Source organism: Heptranchias perlo, chromosome 37 (assembly GCF_035084215.1).
Source record: "Heptranchias perlo isolate sHepPer1 chromosome 37, sHepPer1.hap1, whole genome shotgun sequence".
Lineage (NCBI taxonomy): Eukaryota > Metazoa > Chordata > Chondrichthyes > Hexanchiformes > Hexanchidae > Heptranchias > Heptranchias perlo.
Window position 1 is genome coordinate 1,292,034 of NC_090361.1, and position 20,328 is coordinate 1,312,361.

General features: G+C 51.9%; 1 protein-coding gene and 1 long non-coding RNA gene across 6 annotated transcripts in view; one reads left to right on the plus strand and one right to left on the minus strand.

Annotated features, from left to right (window-relative positions):
* The window catches only part of pde4a (phosphodiesterase 4A, cAMP-specific), a 245,506-nt gene that overhangs the window by 220,216 nt on the left and 4,962 nt on the right, over nucleotides 1–20,328 (plus strand). For 4 of the 5 annotated variants that reach the window (XM_067972902.1, XM_067972901.1, XM_067972904.1 and 1 more), the window contains 6 exons: nucleotides 5,987–6,080; nucleotides 9,790–9,962; nucleotides 12,299–12,397; nucleotides 15,363–15,527; nucleotides 16,141–16,240; nucleotides 16,446–16,600. In XM_067972902.1, coding sequence (XP_067829003.1) covers nucleotides 5,987–6,080; nucleotides 9,790–9,962; nucleotides 12,299–12,397; nucleotides 15,363–15,527; nucleotides 16,141–16,240; nucleotides 16,446–16,600 — 786 coding nt within the window. The remainder of the gene's footprint in view (nucleotides 1–5,986; nucleotides 6,081–9,789; nucleotides 9,963–12,298; nucleotides 12,398–15,362; nucleotides 15,528–16,140; nucleotides 16,241–16,445; nucleotides 16,601–20,328) is intronic. The other variant, XM_067972903.1, reaches the window with a different exon arrangement.
* LOC137304350 (uncharacterized) overlaps nucleotides 16,246–20,328 on the minus strand; it is a 37,259-nt gene continuing 33,176 nt past the window's right edge. The window contains exon 2 of the long non-coding RNA XR_010958562.1: nucleotides 16,246–16,576. This is a non-coding gene — a long non-coding RNA (uncharacterized lncRNA). The remainder of the gene's footprint in view (nucleotides 16,577–20,328) is intronic.

The following is a 20,328-nucleotide window of genomic DNA, read 5'->3' on the forward strand; positions in this document are numbered from 1 at the left end:
AGGGTCAGTACTGAGGGAGGGTCACTACTGAGGGAGGGTCCGTACCGATGGAGGGTCAGTACCGATGGAGGGTCCGTACCGACGGAGGGTCAGTACTGTCGGAGGGTCAGTACTGTCGGAAAGTCAGTACCGAGGGAGGGTCAGTACCGAGGGGGGGTCAGTACTGTCGGAGGGTCAGTACCGAGGGAGGGTCAGTACAGAGGGTGCGCTGCACTGTCGGAGGGTCAGTACTGAGGGAGCGCTGCACTGTCGGAGGGTCAGTACTGAGGGAGCACCGCACTGTCGGAGGGTCAGTACTGAGGGAGCGCTGCACTGTCGGAGGGGCAGTACTGAGGGAGCGCTGCAATGTCGGAGGGTCAGTACTGAGGGAGCACCGCACTGTCGGAGGGTCAGTACTGAGGGAGCACCGCACTGTCGGAGGGTCAGTACTGAGGGAGCGCTGCACTGTCGGAGGGGCAGTACTGAGGGAGCGCTGCAATGTTGGAGGGTCAGTACTGAGGGAGCACCGCACTGTCGGAGGGGCAGTACCGAGGGAGTGCTGCACTGTCAGAGGGTCAGTACCGAGGGAGTGCTGCACTGTCGGAGGGTCAGTACCGAGGGAGCGCTGCACTGTCGGAGGGTCAGTACTGAGGGAGCGCTGCACTGTCGGAGGGGCAGTACTGAGGGAGCGCTGCACTGTCGGAGGGTCAGTACTGAGGGAGCGCTGCACTGTCGGAGGGTCAGTACTAAGGGAGCGCTGCACTGTCAGAGGGTCAGTACTGAGGGAGCGCTGCACTGTCAGAGGGGCAGTACTGAGGGAGCGCTGCACTGTCGGAGGGTCAGTACTGAGGGAGCGCTGCACTGTCGGAGGGGCAGTACTGAGGGAGCGCTGCACTGTCGGAGGGTCAGTACTGAGGGAGCGCTGCACTGTCGGAGGGTCAGTACTGAGGGAGCGCTGCAATGTTGGAGGGTCAGTACTGAGGGAGCGCTGCACTGTCGGAGGGTCAGTACGGAGGGAGTGCTGCACTGTCGGAGGGTCAGTACCGAGGGAGTGCTGCACTGTCGGAGGGTCAGTACCGAGGGAGTGCTGCACTGTCAGAGGGTCAGTACCGAGGGAGCGCTGCACTGTCGGAGGGGCAGTACTGAGGGAGCGCTGCACTGTCGGAGGGTCAGTACTGAGGGAGCGCTGCACTGTCGGAGGGGCAGTACTGAGGGAGCGCTGCAGTGTTGGAGGGTCAGTATTGAGGGAACGCTGCACTGTCGGAGGGTCAGTACTGAGGGAACGCTGCACTGTCGGAGGGTCAGTACTGAGGGAACGCTGCACTGTCGGAGGGTCAGTACTGAGGGAGCGCTGCAGTATCGGAGGTGCCATCTTTCAGATGAGACATTAATCCGAGGCCTCGTTTGCCCTCTTAAACAGACGTATAAGATTCCATGGCCACTATTCCGAAGAAGAGCAAGGGAGTTCTCCCCAGTGTCCTGGCCAATATTGATCCCTCAACAAACATTTCTAATAACAGATGATCTGGTCATTATCTCGGTGCTGTGTGTGCGATCTTTCTGTGCGCAAGTTGGCTGCCACATTTCCAATCAGTGACTACACTTCAGAAAGTACTTCATTGGCTTTAAAGCAATTTGGCAGTTCCTGAGGTTGTGAAAGGCGCTATATAAATGCAAGTTCTTTCTTTCAGGTAAAATAAATTGCACGGTGCAGCTATCAGAATCTGGTTTGTGTTAAGTGGGGACCCTTCGTCAGAACAGGGACAAGGGTCCTGGAAACTGGGTGAAATTATATTAAAATTCCTCCTGAATTCAATCTCATGAAATGTGCTGTGTATCGGACTGACTACAGGGCTACGGACCAAGAGCTGGAAAGTGGGATCAGGCTGGGTGGCTCTTTTTCAGCCGGCACAGACACGATGGGTCGAATGGCCTCCTTCTGTGCCACAAATTTCTATGATTCTATGACTCGCATTCAATTTACGACCTCTGTTGCCAGAGATAGTGAGGTAATCTTGTGCCACCGATGGTGACAGTATTAACACAAGTGCCCATGAGTCCCCTGACATGGTGACATAACTTTTCCCCACAAGGCCACTGTCCATTCTCCCCACTTATTGGTGGTGGGATGGAGAGCTGAATGTGCTAAGGCTGGGAGCAGGTCCCCAACCGCCCACTCATTCCAGTACCGCCAGGTCAGGGATCACTATTGCAGGTCAGAGACCACTGGCGCAGGTCAGAGACCACTGGCGCAGGTCAGAGATCACTGTTGCAGGTCAGAGATCATCAATGCAGTGTGGTCAGATCAGTCAAGCAACAGCCTGACATAGCCATACTCACAGAATCATACCTTTCAGCCAACGTCCCAGACTCCTCCATCACCATCCCTGGGTATGTCCTGTCCCACCGGCAGGACAGACCCACCAGAGGTGGCGGTACAGTGATATACAGTCAGAAGGGAGTGGCCCTGGGAGTCCTCAACATTGACTCCGGACCCCATGAAATCTCATGGCATCAGGTCAAACATGGGCAAGAAAACCTGCTAATTACTACCTACCGTCCTCCCTCAGCTGATGAATCAGTCCTCCTCCATGTTGAGCACCACTTGAAGGAAGCACTGAGGGTAGCAGTGGCACAGAATGTACTCTGGGTGGGGGACTTCAATGTCCATCACCAAGAGTGGCTTGGTAGCACCACTACGGTACAAGCTGGCCGAGTACTGAAGGACATAATTGCCAGACCGGGCCAGCGGCTGGTGGTGAGCGAACCAACACGATGGAAAAACCTACTTGACCTCGTCCTCACCAATCTATCTGTCACAAATGCATCTGTCCATGACAGTATTGGTAGGAGTGACCACCGCACAGTCCTCGTGGAGATGAAGTCCCGTCTTCACACTGAGGACACCATCCAACGTGTTGTGTGGCACTACCACCGTGCTAAATGGGATAGATTCAGAACAGATCTAGCAGCTCAAAACTGGGCATCCATGAGGCAGCAGCAGCAGCAGCAGAATTGTATTCCAGCACAATCTGTAACCTCATGGCCTGGCATATTCCTCACTCTACCATTACCAACAAGCCAGGGGATCAACCCTGGTTCAATGAGGAGTGTAGAAGAGCATGTCAGGAGCAGCACCAGGCGTACCTAAAAATGAGGTGCCAACCTGGTGAAGCCACAACTTAGGACTACATGCATGCTAAACAGCGGAAGCAACATGCTATAGACAGAGCTAAGCGATTCCACAACTAACGGATCAGATCAAAGCTCTGCAGTCCTGCCACATCCAGTTGTGAATGGTGGTGGACAATTAAACAGCTAACGGGAGGAGGAGGATCTGTAAACATCCCCATCCTCAATGATGGCAGAGTCCAGCACGTGAGTGCAAAAGACAAGGCTAAAGCATTTGCAACCATCTTCAGCCAGAAGTGCCGAGTGGATGATACATCTCAGCCTCCTCCCAATATCCCCACCATCACAAAAGCCAGTCTTCAGCCAATTCGATTCAGTCCACGTGATATCAAGAAACGGCTGAGTGCATTGGATACAGCAAAGGCTATGGGCCCCGACAACATCCCAGCTGTAGTGCTGAAGACTTGTGCTCCAGAACGAGCTGCGCCTCTAGCCAAATTGTTCCAGTACAGTTACAACACTGGCATCTACCCGACAATGTGGAAAATTACCCAGGTATGTCCTGTCCACAAAAAGCAGGACAAATCCAATCTGACCAATTACCGTCCCATCAGTCTACTCTCAATCATCAGCAAAGTGATGGAAGGTGTCGTCGACAGTGCTATCAAGCGGCACTCACTCACCAATAACCTGCTCACCGATGCTCAGTTTGGGTTCCACCAGGACCACTCGTCTCCAGACCTCATTACAGCCTTGATCCAAACATGGACAAAAGAGCTGAATTCCAGAGGTGAGGTGAGAGTGACTGCCCTTGACATCAAGGCAGCATTTGACCGAGTGTGGCACCAAGGAGCCCTGGTAAAATTGAAATCAATGGGAATCACAAAGGAAGATGGTAGTGGTTGTTGGAGGCCAATCATCTCAACCCCAGGACATTGCTGCAGGAGTTCCTCAGGGCAGTGTCCTAGGCCCAACCATCTTCAGCTGCTTCATCAATGACCTTCCCTCCATCATAAGGTCAGAAATGGGGATGTTCGCTGATGATTGCACAGTGTTCCTGTCCATTCGCAACCCCTCAGATAATGAAGCAGTCCGTGCCCACATGCAGCAAGACCTGGACAACATCCAGGCTTGGACTGATAAGTGGCAAGTAACATTCGTGCCAGACAAGTGCCAGGCAATGACGATCTCCAACAAGAGAGAGTCCAACCACCTCCCCTTGACATTCAACGGCATTACCATCGCCAAATCCCCCACCATCAACATCCTGGGGGTCACCATTGACCAGAAACTTAACTGGACCAGCCATATAAATACTGTGGCTACAAAAGCAGGTCAGAGGCTGGGTATTCTGCAGCGAGTGACTCACCTCCTGACTCCCGAAAGGCTTTCCACCATCTTCAAGGCACAAGTCTGGAGTGTGATGGAATACTCTCCACTTGCCTGGATGAGTGCAGCTCCAACAACATTCAAGAAGCTCGACACCATCCAGGGCAAAGCAGCCCATTTGATTGGCACCCCATCCACCACCCTAAACATTCACTCCCTTCACCACCGGCGCACAGTGGCTGCCGTGTGTACCATCCACAGGATGCACTGCAGCAACTCGCCAAGGCTTCTTCGACAGCACTTCCCAAACCCGCGACCTCTACCACCTAGAAGAACAAGGGCAGTAGGCACATGGGAACAACACCACCTGCACGTTCCCCTCCAAGTCACACACCATCCCGACTTGGAAATATATCGCCGTTCCTTCATCGTCGCTGGGTCAAAATCCTGGAACTCCCTTCCGAACAGCACTGTGGGAGAACCTTCACCACACGGACTGCAGCAGTTCAAGAAGGCGGCTCACCACCACCTTCTCAAGGGGCAATTCGGGATGGGCAATAAATGCCAGCCTTGCCAGTGACGCCCACATCCCATGAACGAATTTTTAAAAACTTTTCAACAGTTTGGTGTTCATTTTTATAACACATTGTGTCATGAACCACATTGTTGCACATTTAGAGTAAAATAAACAACTGATAGAAACTATCCCAGTGGCTGAGTTAATAAATGAACCTGTGGGGAACTGAGCCACACAGTGTAGAAGGTCCCTGGTTCCATCCCCCGATCTGTGCTGAGTGAGCTGGGCTCTGCTGGGCTGTCGGCAGGATGCCACAGTTGGCCTCAGCACCCCTAGATCAGCCAGAGTTTCTATGTCTGACCGTGCCCCTGCTGGTCAGTGCAGGTGTGTAAATGTTGCACGAGGACAGAATGGATTTTGGTCCCTGGGGCCTACACAGTCAAAACTCACATATATGACTGGGGTGAGTTGGGAGAAGGGTGCTCTGGTCCCCATTCCCGTAGGACTGGACCCTGGTCCCCATTCCCGTAGGACTGGACCCTGGTCCCCATTCCCGTAGGACTGGACCCTGGTCCCCATTCCCGTAGGACTGGACCCTGGTCCCCATTCCCGTAGGACTGGACCCTGGTCCCCATTCCCGTAGGACTGGACCCTGGTCCCCATTCCCGTAGGACTGGACCCTGGTCCCCATTCCCGTAGGACTGGACCCTGGTCCCCATTCCCGTAGGACTGGACCCTGGTGCCCATTCCCATTGGACTGGACTCGTGTCCATTCCCGTAGGACTGGACCCTGGTCCCCATTCTCGTAGGACTGGACCCTGGTGCCCGTTTCTGTAGGACTGGATGCTGATGCCCTGCTCCAGTCAATCACACGACAATGGTCTAGGTCTAAGAAGGGGCTGTGGCCTCAGAGTTAATTGCGGGACACTGGATAACACTGGATAAGTTTGTTCATTGGGGAGGGATTGAAGAGATGAGGTGTTGAACTGCCCAGGGGTTGTACTCACATCTGTCTTCTCTCTTCAACAGTTCAAGAGGATGCTGAATCGGGAGTTGAGTCATCTCTCGGAAATGAGCCGCTCAGGGAATCAGGTCTCCGAGTACATCTCCAGCACCTTCCTAGGTAAGTGACCCCGGGGAGAGGAGACCCCGGGGAGAGGAGACCCCGGGGAGAGGAGATACAGTGTCCCAACTCCCTCCCCTCCCTCCCTCGATGCCCATTGTCCAGACTCCCTCCCCTCCCTCACTCGATGCCCATTGTCCAGACTCCCTCCCCTCCCTCACTCGATGCCCATTGTCCAGACTCCCTCCCCTCCCTCACTCGATGGCCATTGTCCAGACTCCCTCCCCTCCCTCACTCGATGCCCATTGTCCAGACTCCCTCACTCGATGCCCATTGTCCAGACTCCCTCCCCTCCCTCACTCGATGCCCATTGTCCAGACTCCCTCCCCTCCCTCACTCGATGCCCATTGTCCAGACTCTGTCAGGTGATGCTTGATGCTGAGAGTGCGCTCTGTCTGGTTGGTCAATTCACTCTTTTGAAATATCCTCCAGTCAACAAACACCCTCTTTCTGAACAACCCCATTAACAGACTTTGGACTTGCTTGTTCTTTGTTAGGAAAAATATCACTGCAGACAAAATATTGAATCAATTAGATATCGTCACAATGAGACTGTGCAGGGCCAGGCGTGGGACAGGAGAGCTCCACAAACTCTCAGTATATCTGAGGGAGATGAATCCATTTGTCATGTCTGATGAGTTGGTAGCTGCTCTGATAGGTCGATGTCACAGGTGGCCAGCACTCATTATGAGAGCTCTGTGACTAACCCTGGTTTTCTGGCCCTGTTTGTAATCACTGGGTGCAGTGTGAATCGGGCCCTGTTTGTAATCACTGGGTGCAGTGTGAATCGGGCCCTGTTTGTAATCACTGGGTGCAGTGTGAATCGGGCCCTGTTTGTAATCACTGGGTGCAGTGTGAATCGGGCCCTGTTTGTAATCACTGGGTGCAGTGTGAATCGGGCCCTGTTTGTAATCTCTGGGTGCAGTGTGAATCGGGCCCTGTTTGTAATCTCTGGGTGCAGTGTGAATCGGGCCCTGTTTGTAATCACTGGGTGCAGTGTGAATCGGGCCCTGTTTGTAATCACTGGGTGCAGTGTGAATCGGGCCCTGTTTGTAATCACTGGGTGCAGTGTGAATCGGGCCCTGTTTGTAATCACTGGGTGCAGTGTGAATCGGGCCCTGTTTGTAATCTCTGGGTGCAGTGTGAATCGGGCCCTGTTTGTAATCTCTGGGTGCAGTGTGAATCGGGCCCTGTTTGTAATCTCTGGGTGCAGTGTGAATCGGGCCCTGTTTGTAATCTCTGGGTGCAGTGTGAATTGAGCTGCAGACTCGGCAGGCTGGACGGGGAGTCTGACGTCAAAATGTGAAACCGCAGACTTTAAACAAAGCATCTGCAAAATAATCCTTGAAAAGAGAGTTCCTTTGGACTCCAGTGTTGGTCAGTGCAGGTCCATTACAGGATGGGGAGGCGTCAGACTGGAGGCAGCTGCGTTACACCATCTGAACCAGTCGCCACTGACCACAGCTTGTATCTGAGGAGCCTTTAACGTGCCAATGCCAGTGCCCTCCTGGGGCTAAGAGCAAGTGGTGCTGGCACTATGTGACAGGCAGGCGACCAGCATTCCTTTCAGTGGTACAGTTAACCGGGGTACTGAGGGAGTGCTGCCCTGTCGGAGGGTCAGTACTGAGGGAGCGCTGCCCTGTCGGAGGGTCAGTACTGAGGGGGTGCTGCACTGTCGGAGGGTCAGTACTGAGGGAGTGCTGCACTGTCGGAGGGTCAGTACTGAGGGAGTGCTGCACTGTCGGAGGGTCAGTACTGAGGGAGTGCTGCACTGTCGGAGGGTCAGTACTGAGGGAGCGCTGCACTGTCGCAGGGTCAGTACTGAGGGAGCGCTGCACTGTCGGAGGGTCATTACTGAGAGAGTGCTGCCCTGTCGGAGGGTCGGTACCGAGGGAGTGCCGCACTGTCGGAGGGTCGGTACCGAGGGAGCGCCGCACTGTCGGAGAGTCAGTACCGAGGGAGCGCCGCACTGTCAGAGGGTCAGTACCGAGGGAGCGCCGCACTGTCGGAGGGTCAGTACCGAGGGAGCGCCACACTGTCGGAGGGTCAGTACCGAGGGAGCGCCGCACTGTCGGAGGGGCAGTACCGAGGGAGCGCCGCACTGTCGGAGGGGCAGTACCGAGGGAGCGCCGCACTGTCGGAGGGGCAGTACCGAGGGAGCGCCGCACTGTCGGTGGGGCAGTACCGAGGGAGCGCCGCATTGTCGAAGGGTCAGTACTGAGGGAGTGCTGCATGTCGGAGGGTCAGTACCGAGGGAGTGCTGCACTGTCCGAGGGTCAGTCCCGAGGGAGCGCCGCACTGTCGAAGGGTCAGTACCGAGGGAGTGCTGCATGTCAGAGGGTCAGTACCGAGGGAGCGCCGCACTGTCGAAGGGTCAGTACCGAGGGAGCGCTGCACTGTCGGAGGGTCAGTACTGAGGGAGCGCTGCACTGTCAGAGGGTCAGTACTGAGGGAGCGCTGCACTGTCGGAGGGTCAGTACCGAGGGAGTGCTGCGCAGGGAGAGTTCTCCTGATATCTTACTCAATATTCCTCCCTCAACCGACATTAACAGAAAATAGAATAATTGATGATTTGTCTGGTGCTCTTTGTGGGATCTTGCTCTTGTGTTTGCCTCAGTAACACTCACTGCTCCTCACTCTAACTCATCCTATGTGAAGCGCTCTGAGAATGTGATAGGTTGGTGGGTGAGAATGTTTTTTCTACAATATTCTATTAACCGTTTAATGGCTGCAGCCGGTTGGTCTGCACGTCTTTCAGAACTTACTGTGCTTTTAATTCATTTTTGATTGTAAAATTGAGACAGAAACAAATCAAACGTAAGACGGGGAATGAGACCAGACCAACCTTTCACCTGTCTGAGCCCCAGCTGGTCTCTGGCTTTCTGTCTCGAGTCTCTCACTGAACCCACTGCTGCCCTTCTGCCCAGGATCAAGCCACTAGTACCAGCTGTACCTGTGCACCCACCATTCAAACCACTTTGAAAGAGCTGTCCAATTAGTCCCACTCCCCTGCAAATTTTTCCTTTTCATGTATTTCTCCAATTCCCTTTTGAAAGTTACTATTGAATCTGCTTCCACCGCCCTTTCAGGCAGTGCATTCCAGATCAGAACAACTCGCTGCGTAAAAACATCTCATCTCCCCTCTGGTTCTTTTGCCAATTACCTTAAATCTGTGTTCTCTGGTTACCGACCCTCCGCCTATAGAAATAGTTTCTCCCTTTCTACTGTATCAAAACACCTCTATTAAATCTCCCCTTAACCGTCTCTGCTCTAAGAATAATCCCAGCTTCTCCAGTCTCTCCACATAACTGAAGTCCCTCATCCCTGGCACCATTCTAGTAAATCTCCTCTGCACCCTCTCTAAAGCCTTGACATCCTTCCTGAAGTGTGGTGCCCAGAATTGGACACAATCCTCCAGCTGAGGCCTAACCCGTGATTTATAAAGGTTTAGTATAACTTCCTTGCTTTTGTACTCTATGCCTCTGTTAATAAAGCCCAGGATCCCAAATGCTTTTTTAACAGCCTTCTCAACTTGTCCTGCAACCTTCAAATATTTGTGCACATACACCCCCAGGTCTCTCTGTTCCTGCACCCCCTTTAAAATTGTACCATTTAGTTTATATTGCCTCTCCTCATTCTTCCTACCAAAATGCATCACTTCACACTTCTCTATGTTAAATTTTACCTGCCATGTGTCACTTATTTTCAGACAAGCAGAATGAAGTGGAGCTCCCAACTCCCGCCCAGGAGCGCGATAAGAAGAAGAAACAGCCCATGAGTCAGATCAGTGGTGTGAAGAAGCTGACACACAGCTCCAGCCTCAGCAACTCCAGCATCCCCAGGTTTGGAGTGAAGACCGAACAGGAGGAAGCACTGACCAAGGTAAGGATCGAGTGTTAGCACCTGTCGCACAAGCACAGCATGTGAGGAGCCACCTGGCACTGTGCCACTGCTGACAACTGCTGCAGGCTTGCTCTCATGGTTAGCAACCTCACTGAAAACCCGGGTAAATGTTGTGGTCCTGGTGAGGAGCCAGGTCTGTGGTCCTGGTGAGGAGCCGGGTCTGTGGTCCTGGTGAGGAGCCAGGTCTGTGGTCCTGGTGAGGAGCCAGGTCTGTGGTCCTGGTGAGGAGCCAGGTCTCGTTCCTGGTGAGGAGCCAGGTCTGTGGTGCTGGTGAGGAGCCGGGTCTGTGGTCCTGGTGAGGAGGCAGGTCTGTGGTGCTGGTGAGGAGCCAGGTCTGTGGTGCTGGTGAGGAGCCAGGTCTGTAGTGCTGGTGAGGAGCCGGGTCTCGTTCCTGGTGAGGAGCCAGGTCTGTGGTCCTGGTGTGGAGGCAGGTCTGTGGTCCTGGTGAGGAGCCAGGTCTGTGGTCCTGGTGAGGAGCCAGGTCTGTGGTGCTGGTGAGGAGGCAGGTCTGTGGTCCTGGTGAGGAGGCAGGTCTGTGGTCCTGGTGAGGAGCCAGGTCTGTGGTGCTGGTGAGGAGCCAGGTCTGTGGTGCTGGTGAGGAGCCAGGTCTCGTTCCTGGTGAGGAGCCAGGTCTGTGGTCCTGGTGAGGAGCCAGGTCTGTGGTCCTGGTGAGGAGGCAGGTCTGTGGTCCTGGTGAGGAGCCAGGTCTGTAGTGCTGGTGAGGAGCCAGGTCTCGTTCCTGGTGAGGAGCCAGGGCTGTGGTCCTGGTGAGGAGCCAGGTCTGTGGTCCTGGTGAGGAGGCAGGTCTGTGGTGCTGGTGAGGAGCCGGGTCTGTGGTGCTGGTGAGGAGCCAGGTCTATGGTCCTGGTGAGGAGCCGGGTCTGTGGTGCTGGTGAGGAGCCGGGTCTGTGGTCCTGGTGAGGAGTCGGGTCTGTGGTCCTGGTGAGGAGCCATGTCTGTGGTGCTGGTGAGGAGCCAGGTCTATGGTCCTGGTGAGGAGCCAGGTCTGTGGTCCTGGTGAGGAGCCAGGTCTGTGGTCCTGGTGAGGAGCCAGGTCTATGGTCCTGGTGAGGAGCCAGGTCTATGGTCCTGGTGAGGAGCCAGGTCTATGGTCCTGGTGAGGAGCCGGGTCTGTGGTGCTGGTGAGGAGCCGTGTCTGTGGTGGTGGTGAGGAGTCGGGTCTGTGGTGCTGGTGAGGAGCCAGGTCTGTGGTGCTGGTGAGGAGCCAGGTCTGTGGTGCTGGTGAGGAGCCGTGTCTGTGGTGGTGGTGAGGAGTCGGGTCTGTGGTGCTGGTGAGGAGCCGGGTCTGTGGTGCTGGTGAGAAGCCAAGTTCTGCCCCGGTTTATGCAGATAGCTGATCTCAGCCAAGGCAGCAGAAAGGGCTCTACAATTGGCCTGAGTGCCCCTGCCCCTAATCACTGCACAGTGACGCCTGCTGCCAAGTGCACAGGTGTGTGGAGATAACTGGGGCGGACACTGTGGGATTCAGCGATGATACGGTCAAATATCCAGTCACACACAGAGGATGAGGTACTGGGGGAATCCAGCACCTGTGGAACTACCCCAGGGAGAGTCAGTGCCTTCAGGGGAGGAGGGGGAACTGTACCCCAGGGAGAGTCAGCACCTTCAGGGGAGGAGGGGGAACTGTACCCCAGGGAGAGTCAGGGCCTTCAGGGGAGGAGGGGGGACTGTACCCCAGGGAGAGTCAGGGCCTTCAGGGGAGGAGGGGGGACTGTACCCCAGGGAGAGTCAGGGCCTTCAGGGGAGGAGGGGGAACTGTACCCCAGGGAGAGTCAGGGCCTTCAGGGGAGGAGGGGGGACTGTACCCCAGGGAGAGTCAGGGCCTTCAGGGGAGGAGGGGGAACTGTAGCCCAGGGAGAGTCAGGGCCTTCAGGGGAGGAGGGGGAACTGTACCCCAGGGAGAGTCAGGGCCTTCAGGGGAGGAGGGGGGACTGTACCCCAGGGAGAGTCAGGGCCTTCAGGGGAGGAGGGGGATCTGTACCCCAGGGAGAGTCAGCACCTTCAGGGGAGGAGGGGGATCTGTACCCCAGGGAGAGTCAGGGCCTTCAGGGGAGGAGGGGGATCTGTACCCCAGGGAGAGTCAGGGCCTTCAGGGGAGGAGGGGGGACTGTACCCCAGGGAGAGTCAGGGCCTTCAGGGGAGGAGGGGGAACTGTACCCCAGGGAGAGTCAGGGCCTTCAGGGGAGGAGGGGTGAAAAGGGTTCAGAAGTCCCTGTGTGAGTGGCCTGAGAGAATTGAGCAGTGATATTCCAGCTGTTTCATGCTGTTTTTAGAGTGTTGCCTGTTTCTTCTAGGAACTGGATGACTTGAACAAATGGGGCCTTAACATTTTCCGGGTTTCGGAGTTCTCGAACAATAAGCCGCTTAGCTGCATCATGTACGCCATCTTCCAGGTAGGTGCTGAACCAAAGGAACACACAGGGCAGGGTGAGGGTCACTCACTGTAACTGTACAGAGTCCCTGTTTATTCAGGGTGAGGGTCACTCACTGTAACTGTACAGAGTCCCTGTTTATTCAGGGTGAGGGTCACTCACTGTGTAACTGTACAGAGTCACTGTTTATTCAGGGTGAGGGTCACTCACTGTAACTGTACAGAGTCCCTGTTTATTCAGGGTGAGGGTCACTCACTGTAACTGTACAGAGTCCCTGTTTATTCAGGGTGAGGGTCACTCACTGTGTAACTGTACAGAGTCACTGTTTATTCAGGGTGAGGGTCACTCACTGTAACTGTACAGAGTCACTGTTTATTCAGGGTGAGGGTCACTCACTGTGTAACTGTACAGAGTCACTGTTTATTCAGGGTGAGGGTCACTCACTGTAACTGTACAGAGTCACTGTTTATTCAGGGTGAGGGTCACTCACTGTGTAACTGTACAGATGTAAACAATTTTACAACACCAAGTTATAGTCCAGCAATTTTATTTTAAATTCACAAGCTTTCGGAGACTACCTCCTTCCTCAGGTGAACGTGGAAATGTTCCACATCGTTCACCTGAGGAAGGAGGTAGCCTCCGAAAGCTTGTGAATTTAAAATAAAATTGCTGGACTATAACTTGGTGTTGTAAAATTGTTTACAATTGTCAACCCCAGTCCATCACCGGCATCTCCACATCATAACTGTACAGAGTCACTGTTTATTCAGAGTAAGGGTCACTCACTGTGTAACTGTACAGAGTCACTGTTTATTCAGGGTAAGGGTCACTCACTGTGTAACTGTACAGATGTGGAGATGCCAGTGATGGACTGAGGTGGGCAAATGTAAGGAATCTTACAACACCAGGTTATAGTCCAACAGTTTTAACGGGATATGACGCTCGACTCGTCGATCGACAGTTCCAACTGGCCACAGCGAAAAATCGCATAGACCTCCTCAGAAGACAAACACGGGACGCAACCAACAGAGTACCCTTCGTGGTCCAGTACTTCCCCGGAGCGGAGAAACTACGCCATGTTCTCCGCAGCCTTCAACATGTCATCGATGACGAACACCTCGCTATGGCCATCCCCACACCTCCACTACTCGCCTTCAAACAGCCACCCAACCTCAAACAGACCATCGTTCGCAGCAAATTACCCAGCTTTCAGGAGAACAGCATCCACGACACCACACAACCCTGCCACGGCAACCTCTGCAAGACATGCCAGATCATCGACACAGATACCACCATCACACGAGAGGACACCACCCACCAGGTACATGGTTCATACTCCTGTGACTCGGCCAACGTTGTCTACCTCATACGTTGCAGGAAAGGATGCCCTGGAGCATGGTACATTGGCGAGACCATGCAGACACTGCAACAACAGATGAACGGACACCGCGCAACAATCACCAGACAGGAGGGTTCCCTCCCAGTCGGGGAACGCTTCAGCAGTCAAGGACATTCAGCCACCGACCTTCGGGTAAGCGTTCTCCAAGGCGGCCTTTGAGACACACGACAACGCAAAATCGACGAGCAGAAATTGATAGCCAAGTTCTGCACCCATGAGGACGGCCTCAACCGGGATCTTGGGTTCATGTCACGCTACATGTAACCCCACCAGCGGGAAAAAAAAGTTATCTGTTTTTAATACAACTGGTCATTCTCTCTCTTTCTCTTCCTTTCGGATGTTTCTCTCTCTCTCTCTCTCTCTCTGTCTTTGGTTCTGGCCGTTTGTATATTCGGTAGTCTTGTATCTAATGTCTCTCTGTCTGAACACTATTCAATTCCTTTGATTGCCTTGATAACGGGCAGTTGGAAAGATTATCTGTAATCACCAGGCATTGTTCTCTGACTATATATGCGGTAACTTTCAAGGAATCCCACACACACCTGACGAAGGAGAAAGCCTCCGAAAGCTTGTGATTTTCAAATAAAACTGTTGGACTATAACCTGGTGTTGTAAGATTCCTAACTGTACAGAGTCCCTGTTTATTCAGGGTAAGGGTCACTCACTGTGTAACTGTACAGAGTCACTGTTTATTCAGGGTGAGGGTCACTCACTGTGTAACTGTACAGAGTCACTGTTTATTCAGGGTGAGGGTCACTCACTGTGTAACTGTACAGAGTCCCTGTTTATTCAGGGTGAGGGTCACTCACTTTGTAACTGTACAAAGTTCCTGTTTATTCAGGGTGAGGGTCACTCACTGTGTAACTGTACAGAGTCACTGTTTATTCAGGGTGAGGGTCACTCACTGTGTAACTGTACAGAGTCACTGTTTATTCAGGGTGAGGGTCACTCACTGTGTAACTGTACAGAGTCCCTGTTTATTCAGGGTGAGGGTCACTCACTTTGTAACTGTACAAAGTTCCTGTTTATTCAGGGTGAGGGTCACTCACTGTGTAACTGTACAGAGTCACTGTTTATTCAGGGTGAGGGTCACTCACTGTGTAACTGTACAGAGTCCCTGTTTATTCAGGGTGAGGGTCACTCACTGTGTAACTGTACAGAGTCACTGTTTATTCAGGGTGAGGGTCACTCACTGTGTAACTGTACAGAGTCACTGTTTATTCAGGGTGAGGGTCACTCACTTTGTAACTGTACAAAGTTCCTGTTTATTCAGGGTGAGGGTCACTCACTGTGTAACTGTACAGAGTCACTGTTTATTCAGGGTGAGGGTCACTCACTGTGTAACTGTACAGAGTCACTGTTTATTCAGGGTGAGGGTCACTCACTGTGTAACTGTACAGAGTCCCTGTTTATTCAGGGTGAGGGTCACTCACTGTGTAACTGTACAGAGTCACTGTTTATTCAGGGTGAGGGTCACTCACTGTGTAACTGTACAGAGTCCCTGTTTATTCAGGGTGAGGGTCACTCACTAACTGTACAGAGTCACTGTTTATTCAGGGTGAGGGTCACTCACTGTGTCTATTTCAGGAGCGAGATTTGATGAAGACCTTCCAGATTCCAGTTGACACCTTCCTCACGTACATCATGACCCTGGAGGATCATTACCATGCCGACGCAGCGTACCACAACAGCTTACATGCAGCTGATGTTACGCAGTCCACACACGTGCTCCTGTCCACTCCAGCTCTCGATGTGAGTATAAATCGCCCTCACTCATGTTCATTGTATCTCCCGCACAGTGTGGGAGTGGTGGGGGTGTAGGTGGGAGACACATCGCACCCCAGTTCCAGGGTGGGTGTAAATCCTGGTACACAACACCCAAAGCCTCCTCTCCGCTCCCCTTCCCTCCCCTCCCGTCCCCCTCCCCCTCCCCCTCCCCTTCCCTCCCCCTCCCCCTTCCCTCCCCCTTCCCTCCCATCCCATCCCCCTCCCCTTCCCCCTCCTCTCCCCTCCCCTTCCCTCCCCCTCCCCTCCCCCTCCCCTTCCCTCCCCCTCCCCCTTCCCTCCCCTCCACTGTCACCCTCACCCTCCCCCTCTGCACGTCGCTTTCCTGGACAGATTCCCTGACTGTTTTTGAAGATCATTCGCTGGATCACTATTTGCTGGATCACTATTTGCTGGATCACTATTTGCTGACCTCAGTCAGAGGTTTGTTAACTGGGTTCTGCTGCCTGAGGAAGGTGTTGCTGTGTCATGTGGGCCACCCTTGGATTGTAGGTGGATGCCAATTATCTATAAAGAGGAGTGTGTTCACCCCAATAATGTGTGACCTCTGACTGTGCCTGTTCCATGCGATTTATTTCAGGCTGTCTTCACTGATCTGGAGACTCTGGCTGCGCTCTTTGCTGCTGCCATTCATGATGTGGATCACCCAGGGGTTTCCAATCAGTTCCTCATTAACACCAGTGAGTATCGAATCAGTCACTTTTATTTCATTTATTCTCAATTTGTGGATGTCGCTGGCAAGGCCGGCATTTATAGCCCATCCCTAGTTGCCCTGGAAAGGTGGTGGTGAGCCTTTCTGAACCGCTGGTAGTGGGGATGGTGTTTGACTCTGTCTGGGCTGACGGAGCAGAGTCTGGCACTGATGGTTGTTTTCCTGTACCTCAGACTCCGAGCTTGCCCTGATGTATAACGACGAGTCTGTGCTCGAGAATCATCACCTCGCCGTGGGCTTCAAGCTGCTCCAGGAGGAAAACTGCGACATCTTCCAGAATCTCCCCAAACGACAGCGCCAGAGTCTGAGGAAAATGGTCATCGACATGGTGAGTCTGCCTCGGCTCCCCACCTTCGCGCCCCGTTCTCCCATCCCCCACTTTTCTCCCTTCATAGCTCAGTGGGTAATATTCCCGCCTCTCAGTCAAAAGGCCATGGGTTCAAGTCCCACTCCAGAGACTTGAGCCCATAATCCACTTCGGTACTGAGGGAGCGCCGTGTGGGAACTCCAGGACCCTTCCCGTGTCCTGGACAACCACGGGTGCAGAAAGTGTCGTCAGCTGGAAGATCTTGAGCTCCAAGTTTCAGAGCTTGAGCAGCAGCTGGCGTCACGACAGTGCATCCGCGAGGCTGAGAGCTGCGTGGATAGCACGATTCTGGAGGTGGTCACCCCACAGCTTAAGAGAGTGCAGGCAGAGAGGGACTGGGTGACCGCCAGACAGACAAGGAGAAGCAGGCAGGTAGTGCAGGAGTCCCCTGTCCCCTGAGGGCATCTCACTCTCTAACCAGTATTGGTGAGGGAGAGGGTTCCTCTGGGGAGAGCAGCCAGAGCCAAGTCCACGGCACCATGGGTGGCCCAGCTGTACAGGGGAGGAGAAAGGTCCGGACAGCGATAGTGATGTGGATTCTATAGTTAGGGGAACAGACAGGAGTTTCTGCGGACGCAGACATAATTCCAGGATGGTATGTTACCTCCCTGATGCCAGGGTCATGGATGTCACTGAGCGGCTGCAGAACACTCTGGGGAGGAGAGTGAACAGCCAGAGGTCGTGGTCCATATCGGTACCAACGACATCGGTAGAAAGAGGGATGAGGTCCTGCAGGCAGAGTTTAAGTGGTTAGGAAAGAGATTTACAAGCAGGACCTTAAAGGTAGTAACCTCCGGATTACTCCTAGTGCCACGCACTAGTTGGTATAGAAATAGGAGGATAGAGCAGATGAATGCGTGGCTGGAGAGATGGTGCAGGAGGAAGGGCTTCAGATTCCTGGGGCATTGGGACCGGTTCTGGGGGAGGTGGGACCTGTACAAGCCGGACGGGTTACACCTCAACAGGGCCGGGACCAATATCCTCACGGGGAGTTTCACTAGTGCTGTCGGGGAGGGTTTAAACTAACTTGGCAGGGGGATGGGAACCTGAGAGGAGATTCAGAAGGGAGAGTAACAAAGCTGGAAGTGGAAGGCAGAAAAGTAGTAAGTGAAATTGGAAGGCAGCGGAAACAAAGGCCAGCAGCAAATAAGGTCAAAATAGGAAAAAATGTTAAAAAGCCAAAATTAGAGGCACTTTATCTGAGTGCTCGCAGCATTCGCAACAAGGTAGATAAATTGACAGCACAAATAGAAGTAAATGGGTATGATCTAATTGCCATTACAGAGACGTGGCTGCAGGGTGACCAAGGCTGGGAACTGAATATTCAAGGATATTCAACATTTAGGAAGGACAGACAAAAAGGAAAAGGAGGTGGGGTAGCGTTGTTAATAAAGGATGAGATCAGTTCAATAGTGAGAAAGGATCTTTGCTCAGAAGATCAAGATGTAGAATCAGTTTGGGTGGAGCTAAGAAACAGCAAGGGGCAGAAAACATTGGTGGGAGTTGTTTATAGGCCACCAAACAGTCGTGGTAATGTAGGGCACGGTATAAAGCAGGAAATTAGAAGAGCATGTAACACGGGGAATACAGTAATCATGGGGGACTTTAATCTACATATAGATTGGGCAAACCAAATTAGCACTAATACTGTGGAGGACGAATTCCTGTAATGTAAACGAGATGGTTTTCTAGATCAGTATGTTGAGGGACCAACTAGGGAACAGGCTATTTTAGATCTAGTATTGTGCAATAAGAAAGGGTTAATTAATAATCTTGTTGTAAAGGAGCCCTTAGGGAAGAGTGACCATAATATGGTAGAATTCTTCATTAAGTTTGAAAGTGATGTAGTTCAATCCGAAACTAGGGTCTTAAATCTAAACAAAGGAAACTACGAAGGTATGAGGCACAAGTTGGCTGTGGTTGATTGGGGAACTACATTAAAAGGTATGACGGTAGACAGGCAATGGCTAACATTTAAAGAATTAATACATAATTTGCAACAAATATATATTGCTTTAAGGCTCCAAAAATCCAACAGGAAAAGTGGTGCAACCGAGGCTAACGAGAAATTAAAGATCGTATTAAATCAAAGAAAGAGGCAGATAAAGTTTCCAGAAAAAGCAGTAACCCCGAGGATTGGGAGCATTTTAGAATTCAGCAAAGGAGGACCAAGAAATTGATAAAGAGGGAAAATAGAATATGAGAGTAAACTAGTGAGAAACACAAAAACGGACTGTAAAAGCTTCTATAGGTATGTAAAAAGGAAAAGACTGGCGAAGGCAAATGTGGGTCCCTTACAGACAGAGACGGGAGAATTTATAATGGGGAATAAGGAAATGGCAGAAAAATTAAAACAAATATTTTGTGTCTGTCTTCACGGAAGACGACACAAAAAACCTCCCAGAAATACTAGAGAAACAAGGGCCTGGTGAGAATGAGGAACTGAAGGAAATTTGTATTAGTAAAAAAATAATACTAGAGAAATTAATGGGACTGAAAGTCAATAAATCCCAAGGACCTGATGATCCACGTCCCAGGGTTTTGAAAGAGGTGGCTATAGAGATAGTGGATGCATTAGTTGTCATCGTCCAAAATCCTATAGATTATGGAACGGTTCCTGCAGATTGGAGGGTGGAAAATGTAACCCCACTATTTAAAAAAGGAGGGAGAGAAAAAACAGGGAACTACAGACCAGTCAGCCTAACATCAGTAGTAGGGAAAATGCTAGAATCTATTATAAAGGATGTGATAACAGGACACTTAGAAAATAATAATAGGATTTGGCAGAGTCAATGTGGATTTATGAAAGGGAAATCATGTTTGACAAATCTATTGGGAGTTCTTTGAGGATGTAACTAGTAGAATAGATAAGGTGGAACCAGTGGATGTGGTGTATTTGGATTTTCAGAAGGCTTTCGATAAGGTCCCACACAGGAGGTTGGTGAACAAAGTTAGAGCACATGGAATTGGGGGGAATATACTGGCATGGATTGAGAATTGGTTGACAGACAGAAAACAGAGAGTAGGAATAAACGGGTCTTTTTCAGGTTGGCAGACTGTGACTAGTGGGGTATCGCAGGAATCAGTGCTTAGGCCCCAGCTATTCACAATTTATATCAATGATTTGGATGAGGGGACCAAATGTAATATTTCCAAGTTTGCTGATGACACAAAACTAGGTGGGAATGTGAGTTGTGAGGAGGATGCAAAGAGACTTCAAGGGGATATAGACAGGCTAAGTGAGTGGGCAAGAACATGGCAGATGGAATATAATGTGGAAAAATATGAAGTTATCCACTTTTGTAGGAAAAACAGAAATGCAGAGTATTTTTTAAATGGTGAGAGATTGGGAAATGTTGATGTTCAAAGGGACCTGGGTGTCCTTGTACATGAATCACTGAAAGCTAATGTGTAGGTGCAGCAAGCAGTTAGGAAGGAATATGGTATGTTGGCCTTTATTTCAAGAGGATTTGAGTACAGGAGTAAAGATGTCTTACTGCAATTATACAGGGTCTTGGTGAGACCACACCTGGAGTATTGTGTGCAGTTTTGGTCTCCTTACCTAAGAAAGGATATACTTGCCATAGAGGGAGTGCAACAAAGGTTCACCAGACTGATACCTGGGATGGCAGGATTGTCGTATGAGGGGAGATTGAGTAGAATGGGCCTGTATTCACTAGAGTTTAGAA